At 48.8% G+C, this 8,335-nt stretch overlaps 1 protein-coding gene across 1 annotated transcript; it reads right to left on the bottom strand.

Moving 5' to 3' along the window:
- Positions 1–881: 881 nt before the first annotated feature.
- On the bottom strand, positions 882–1,805 carry LOC311198483 (olfactory receptor 14A16-like; the record flags this gene model as incomplete). The annotated part of the gene is made up of 1 exon (XM_084272440.1): positions 882–1,805. One exon carries the CDS (start codon positions 1,803–1,805, stop codon positions 882–884), a length of 924 nt encoding a protein of 307 aa, XP_084128566.1.
- Positions 1,806–8,335: the final 6,530 nt, after the last annotated feature.

Here is an 8,335-nt window from a genome sequence, read left to right as displayed (position 1 = left end):
TCCCTTTATGCTGAGAATGACACAATTGAATGGAATCCCCTCTTTGGCCAGTTTGGGTAACCTGTCCTGGTTGTGTCCTCTCCCTTCTCCTTAGCAGGGAAATATGAAAAACGGAAAAGTCCTTGGATGTCTGGCAACAACTAGAAACATCAGAGTGTTGTGAGCACTGCTCTCATCCTAAATCCCAAACATGGCATTCCACCAGCTGCTGCAAAGAAAATGAACTCTATCCTGGCTGAAACCAGGACTTCTGACAGAGTAGTTCATTAGACTTCTGAAAGATGGGATATTTTCCAACACTCTGAAGCTCAAAGCACAAACTGGAGAGTTGAGTGGCATCTGAATGAACAAAGAGCATGCACAGGTGGAAACCTGTGAGGGACTGAAGTGCATACATCCAGCCAGTCTGCTGAAAAGATGACCTTAGGCATGGCTGAATCATCAGGAGAGGTGGAAACCCCTGAATGATGAGGGAGATGAAAGTATTTCTCCTGCTGCCATTGGTATCAACCCTGGAAATTCCCATTCTGTCATGGTGGGAAAGCATTGTCACTTCAGACAAAACTCAAGTGATACAGCTGATATGTGATTTTTTTATAAATGTAAGAAAAAAATGAAAGAAGGAAGAAAGAAAGAATTGTAGCCCTTTGGAGACAGACATGATGCAAAGAGAGCACAGCTCGTCATTACGCTGTGTGTGCGTCACACAAGACTGGGAGATGCTGCATTAGGAACGGGATGAAAGTGGACACTGTATTATAGTTTAGACAAACTAGGAGGAAAAACACCCAACAAATAAAAACCCTACTAAATAAAAACAGTTTCTAAAATTATTTGAATGGGCAGTGATATGAAAAAGAAAATGACCAGTTAATTGCTGCTTATAAATATCCAGTCATCAGTTTCCACACGGCATCCTTGAGCTCCTGGTTCCTCATGCTGTAGATGAGGGGGTTCACTGCTGGTGGAAAAACAGAGTAAAGAAATGCCAATACCATGTCCAAAAATATGGAGGAGATGGAGGGGGGCTTCAGGTTGGCAAACACGGCAGTGATGACAAACAGGGAGACCACAGCCAGGTGAGGGAGGCAGGTGGAAAAGGCTTTGTGCCGTCCCTGCTGCGAGGGGATCCTCAGCACAGCCCTGAAGATCTGCACATAGGACACCACAATGAACACAAAACAACCAAAAGCTAAACAGGAACTGACCACAAGGACTCCAGTTTCCCTGAGGTAGGCATCTGAGCAGGAGAGCTTGAGGATCTGGGGGATTTCACAGAAGAACTGGTCAAGGGCATTGCCATGGCACATGGGCAGTGAAAATGTACTGACTGTGTGCATCACAGCATTGAGAAACCCACTGCCCCAGGCAGCTGCTGCCATGTGGACACAAGCTCTGCTGCCCAGGAGGGTCCCGTAGTGCAGGGGGTGGCAGATGGCAACGTAGCGGTCATAGGCCATGACAGTGAGAAGACAGAGCTCTGTGGAGAGGAAAAATAAAAAGAAAAAGATTTGAGCCAGACATCCTGTGTAGCAAATGGCCCTGGTGTCCCACAGGGAATTGGCCATGGATTTGGGAACAGTGGTGGAGATGCAGCCAAGGTCAGTAACAGAGAGGTTGAGGAGGAAGAAGTACATGGGGGTGTGGAGGTGGTGGTCACAGGCTATGGTGGTGATGATGAGCCCATTGCCCAGGAGAGCAGCCAGGTAGATGCCCAGGAAGAGGCAGAAGTGCAGGAGCTGTAGCTCCCGTGTGTCTGCAAAGGGCAGGAGGAGGAACTGGCTGATGGAGCTGCTGTTGGACATCTGCTGCCATCAAGTGTGGAGACCTGTCCAAGGAGGAAAAGGCACAGTGAGAATTTAGGGAACTGTTCTTTGAGGAAAATCTCTTCCAATTGTCATGGAATACCCTCAGATTGGCTCTCTGTATTGAGTATGGCTTTTGCAGGTCCCTTTTGGGAGCTCTGCTTTGTGCTGGCTTGAGTGGGTCAGCTGTTGAATTTCCAGAACTCAGTCCTGCCTGGCAGCAGTCAGTAAATAGAAGGATGGTGTGATCTCAGACTAAATCCCCTGTGGATAGGAATGAGCTTTTCAGCACTGTCACTACAATTTCACCCAAGGGCTGTGCAGAGCTTTTTTCAGGACCACCATCCCTACAGGTGGGGGTCCTGAAGTGAGGGTCAGCTCAGTGACAGCTTCACCTATGGGTGTTTCCAAAGCCCCAGGTAACAGTGGAACAAAGGCAGCAAGGATAGGAGGGGAAACAGTGAGAAATGCTCCAGACAAGCCTGGAAGGACAGGAGAGACAGACAGGCACTCAGGTGTTTCTCCTCACTGGGAGTTGGGCTGCCATGGAGAAGACTCATCATGAAACCCTGGAACTCATAGTGTAGGCTCTGCTGTGTGGCAGAAACCAGGGTATCACTGTGGGAAAGTGTCAGGACCATGGGGGGATGTCAGGGAGGTACCAAATCCCGACTGCCAGGGCATTTCTGGGAGCAGCTTCTTCTCCCTCCCTAACAATGTCTCTGCTGCTTGGAACTGTCCCTGCAGCTGCTTCTCTCTGCCCATGTCATCTCCTGCTCTGAGTTAACATATCTCATACAACCTGCCCTGCACTCAGCTCTGCTCTGCAGACCCCTCCTGGCGTCAGGGCTCTGCCCTGGGAACCTCTGTGTGTGCAGGGCTCAGGAGACACCCCAAAGTCTTAATGAAAATCGAGTTTTCATTGCACATTCTTGAGGGGAGAAGTTCCCATTTACCACAGTCAGCACAGCCCAAAAGAGAGTAAAAGTAAAAGCAAAGACTCAGGAAAATCAGGAAAGCATCAGGAAAAACTTCCTTGATGTTATTCTACCAAGTCCCTTTGGAATTACCCAAGAATCAGCTGGAGCTGGGAGCAAAGCTGACCCTTACAGTGCATTCGTACAGCAGAAGGACCTTATGCTGCCCTTCCATGGGTCACTCCTCCAACCCACAGGTGCTGTCTGTATTTCTCTGGAAAACCCACTAGCCAGGTTGAGTGCTGACCCTGCTTGCAAGGACAGCCCTGGGCACCCCTGGGTGCACACTCTGCTTCACATCTCTGCAGCCATGCCCAGGAGAAGAGAGCTGACCTGCCCTGTCCCTCTGATGGGGCTGAAAGGCATCCTTTCCAGGCAGCACTTCCTGGTCCGACAGAGAACCTGTCCTCCTGACAGACCCCACACACTGCCCCATGTCCCAGCTTTAGGGGACCCTCCCGGAATACAACCTGCATTGCCCTGCACCCACAGACATACCAGGTAGAGATTTCTCCTCCAGTGAGCTCTCAGCATCCATCAGCTCTCTCAGCCTCACAGGTCTCCCCTCGGTGCCTCCAGGCAGTGTCCCCAGCCCTGTGTGCTTGGCAGAGGAGCTGCTCCTGGGCAGAGCTCTGTCTGCAGTGTTGCTGGGTGGCCATGAGCTCCCTCTATCCCAGGATCCTGGCCCAGATCAGCAGAAGACCAGTTCTTCTCGGATCCCTCCTGGTGTCTCAGGCCTCATGGGGATCTCTCTATGGTCTCACCTCTGATGTTCCCTCCCTCATCTGGGGAGAAAATCCTTCTGTCCATCAGAGTCCTTTCTCCTGATTAAATCAGAGCTGGGCAGGACAATCACCTTTCCTTGTCTCCTCCTGAGACAGGAAGCCCAGGCAGGGACAGGGAAGGGACTCTTTCCCCCTGTGAAAGGAAGGGAGTCAGGCAATTCACTCCAGACACTTCATCCTTGCTTTGCATCCCGAGGCTGGAAGGTGACACAGCTCTTTACCTATGAAAGCCACAAACCCACCAAAGACGGGATTTCTCTTACCCCAGTTCTGGCGGGCACAAAATTCCCAGCTCCCATAGGAATTACTGGGAGTGGAGGCAAGTTGCCAAGATCCCTTTCTGAATGAGAATGGATTTCATCTGATGGAAACTGCATGTCCCCCCCTTTTGCCCATACTCATAACTGAAAACCAGGAATGATTCTTTGGGTCATTTGGGTGACTAATCCAGCATTTTGATTTTCCTTGTTATAAATATCTCCAAACTTCTGTCTTTTACTTCTGCAACACTTTTCCATACCCAGAGGCAGCAGATGTCGAACAGCAACTCCATCAGCCAGTTCCTCCTCCTGCCCTTTGCAGCCACACAGGAGTTGCAGCTCCTGCACTTCTGCCTCTTCCTGGGCATCTACCTGGCTGCTCTTCTGGGAAAGATTTTAATGATCATTACTGTAACCTATTACTCCACATGCTTATGTACTACTTCCTCTTCAACCTCTTGTTGAATGTGAATGACCCAGGTGCTCACCAAAGCTGCTCTTTCACTCCCCATTCTCACCTGCATAGGGGAGAGAAGATGTAACCAAAGGTCAAGATAAGGATGGAGAGAGATCATGCAGCCCTTACTCTCATGGACTAAACCCTCCCCAGGTAGCACTCTAGCAGCACCAGTAACCTTGAGGTCAGGGTGTTCCTTGCCAGGGCAATGGTGCTAATAGTGCCTGATGTCATTTTCAGGCTCTACCATTGTCCATCTTCAAAAATTCTAAACCTTCAGCAATAGCTTCAAAGAAAAGGAGCGAGGGCTGAAAAATGTTCCTGACATGAAAACTGTCCAGCAGCTTTCCAGCAGATCCAGTAACCTTGGTGCTTGGGGATTCCCAATTTAAAGGAATGGTCCAAAAAGTGCCTGACATCTTTTTTTGGTCTCTATGATCCTCAGTGTTCAAGCCTGATAATTATCCAGCAGTAGCTCCCAATAAAAAGGAGTGAGGATTAGAAAGATGTTCCTTGTCTGAAACCTCCTCAGGAGGAGTAAAAGCAGCATTAGTAACCTTGGGACCAGGGAGCTCCTAGCAGAGAGAATGGTCCTAACAGCGCCTGACATAATTTTGTGTCTCTGACAGCATCTGTCTTTGAACACACTAAATGTACAGCAGTAGCCCCAAACATAACGTGCTAGGGCCTAACAGTCTTCTTTGCCTGCAAACTCCCCAGGTAGCCCAGTAGAAGCCCCAGTAACCTCCAGGCTCAGGGCCTTCATAGACAACGGAATGGTCAAAAAATCGCCTGATGTCTTTTTCTGGCTTTACCAGTGTCTACCTTCAAAAATGCTAAACGTCCAGCTATAGCTCCCAAACAAATGGTGCAAGGGCCAGAAACCTCTCCTGGTAGCCCAAGAGACAATGCCAATAACATTGCAGCTCAGGGCTTTTACAGACATTGGAATGGTCATAACAGTGCAAGACATCAGTTCTTTGCTCTACCAGCTTCCAGTTTTGAAACTTATAAATGTCCAGCAATAGCAATAGGTTTGAGGGCTGAAAGATGTTCCTGGCCTGAAACCTGCCTATGTAGCCCAGTAGCAGCCCCAGTATCCTTGAGGCTCAGGGTTTTCCTTAGAAAGGGAACAGTCCTAAAATTGAAAACCGCTGCTTTTGGGCTCTACCAGTGTACACCTTCAAAAAGCTAAAGAAACAGGAATAAATCCATAACAAAAGGTGTGATGGATGAAAGATATTCATGGCCTGAAACCTCTCAAGGTAGCCCAGTAGCAGCCCCATTAATTTGCAGGTCAGGGCTCTTGTAGCCATGAGAGTGGATGTAATTCTACCTGACGTCGCTTTCTGGTTTAACAGTGTCCACCTTCTAAACTGCTAAATCACAGAATCACAGAATCCCAGGGGTTGGAAGGGACCTGGATAGCTCATGGGGTCCAACCCCCTCCCAAAGCAGCTCCCCAGCTCATATTGCACAGGGCGGCGTCCAGACGGGGCTGGAATCTCTCCAGAGATGGAGACTCCACACCCCCTGGGCAGCCTGTCCCAGGGCTCCCTCAACCTCACTGGGGGAAAAGTTCTTCCCCATGTTGGTGTGGAACTTCCTGTGCTCCAACTTGCAGCCATTGTCCCTTGTCCTGTCTCCACAGACACTGAAAAGGGGCTGCCCATTTCCCCCTGCATCCCATACTTAAGATATTTATAAACATTAATTAGATCCCCCCCTTAGTTTTCATTTCTCCAGGCTGAACAGCCCCAGCTCCCTCAGCCTTTCCTCATACGGGAGATGCCCCAGGCCCTTCATCATCTCCATAGCCTCCTCTGGACTCTCTCCAGGAGATTCCTGTCTTTTTTATCCCAGGGAGCCCAGCACTGGACACAACAATCCAGGTGAGGCCTGACCAGGGCAGAGCAGAGGGGGAGGATCACCTCCTGTGACCTGCTGGCCACACTCCTCCTGATGCATCCCAGGATCCCATAGTCTCTCTCAGCCCCCAGGGCACACTGCTGGCTCATGGTCAACCTGTCATCTACCAGGACCCCCAGGTCCTTCTCCACAGAGCTCCTCTCCAGCAGGTCATCCCCCAGCCTGTACTGATTCAAACAGTTATTTCTTCCCAGGTGCCAGACTCTACACTTGCTTTTATTGAACCTCATTTGGTTTCTTACTGCCCAGCTCCCCAGCCTGTCCAGGTCTCACTGAAATATTATACAAATTATATGAACCAGCCAAATCAACTGAAAATGTAAGATCCAGGCATGATGTAGATGGTGAGAAAAAAGGGGTGGATAGTTTTCTGGTTCCAGCTAGGACAGATTTAACTTGCCCAAGGAGCCAGCACAAGTGAGCTGAGATGGCCCAGGCTGTTTTCCACACCAGGTGACATCACTGCCCCATAAATGGGGCTGAGAGGAAAGAGGCAGGCCTGCATGGCTCCAGGACAGTCTGAGTTCCAACTGGCAGTGGGTTGGGGGTTGGGTTGGTGCAGTGTTCTGTGTCATCACTGTGCCTGTGTTTTGTCATGGGCTATGTTGTTCTTCCCCTTTCACTGTCCTTGTCCCAACCCAGAAGGCTATGTCTGTTTCTCCTCCCAGGGCAGGGGGTTAGTGAGTGGTGTGTGGTGCTCAATCATTTCCTGGAGATAAAACACCCCCCAGGAAAAACCTGAGCCATGCATGAAGGACAAACTCTCCCTCCCTGAGGGCTGGGAGTCAGGGCTTGGTATTTGGCTTTTCTCAGCATTAGAATCACCTGAACTTTCCTCTGCCTGCCTCTGAAGAGGGACCTTGAACAAAGACATCCCTCAGGCACTGTACCCTTACAATCAAAGTTGCCCTCACCTCAGCCTCACACGGCACTTCAGACCAACAGTAATAGTAAGGACTGGGGTCTTCTGGCTTTTTATTGGGTTTTGGGTTTTGCTGTTTTGTTACTGAGCTGTTTTGAAATGGTCATCTTCAGATACAATATGCAGTGACCCTACACCCTGTTTCACACCCTCTTAGGTTGGTTTCAACTGATGAGCTGTTTGGCATGTTACAATCTAGTTGTTACAGGGGATGTACCAGGCCCTATCAGCTCTGTTCACTCCAGCTATTAATGTTTACGTTGCTAGGGCTAAGTTTCAACTCATGTTTTCCAAAACACAAGTCCCTGGGGAAACTTTGTTGGTAACAGCCCTCAGTGGGATAAATCAATACTCCAAGAAACTTCAGTGTTTGCTTCTGACTTTGCCTTCTTGAGCAGCTAATGAAATCTTTCAGCACTGGAGAGCCATGCTCAGCATCAACTACACCATGAGGCTCATCAAAATGCAGAGAGCCCACAAGTGCTTTGTCTCGTCCTAGTAATTTTCCTCAGTACTCTAAGACTTGTTAAGCTAATCCTAATATAACAAGGGAGATTTCAGTGCACATTTAATGGAAGAGGATTTTTTTCTATTTAAAAGGCTATTTATAAATGTTTCTTTTACAGAGAAGAGGTGATAGCAGCATTCTCCAGTTCATATTGATCCACATGGTCACCTAAGGAGGTAGGAAAAGCAGTCTCCTTCAAGTCCAACACAATATTAGAAACCTTTCTCTTCACCTCCCCAACACCACCATCTCTCTCACTGGCCATCTGGGATGGGCATCACTTTTCCTGACATCAGACTTCACTGCATTGCACAGCTAGATGCAAGAGGTCCTTTGCACCAACTCCCACCTGCTTTCCTCAGAGAGCTGCCTGCTCACAGATACAGAGATTTCTCTCATTACCAAGAATCAGAAGTCAAATAGGATTCAGTTCAGGAAACCATAAACCACAGACTGAAACTGGATGTGCTAAGTGCAAGCAGTACTTGCTGAGCTGGGCCTTCAACAGTAACCATCCATGCAAGAACTCTTTATGAAAGAGAGAGAAGAAAGGACACATATAGACACAACACAGAATTGGCTAAAGAGGCACTGAGACAGACTACTGGAGGAAGGGGAAATTTTTAACTCCCTGAAACTCAAAGCAAGAGCTCCACAGTTTCTTGAACTTCTTCAGTGCATCTTTGATCTCC

Source organism: Gallinula chloropus (genome assembly GCF_964237585.1).
Source record: "Gallinula chloropus genome assembly, chromosome: 18".
NCBI classification, from domain to species: Eukaryota; Metazoa; Chordata; class Aves; order Gruiformes; family Rallidae; genus Gallinula; species Gallinula chloropus.
The sequence above is the reverse complement of the archived record's forward strand: the minus strand, read 5'-3'. Positions and strand labels throughout refer to the sequence as shown.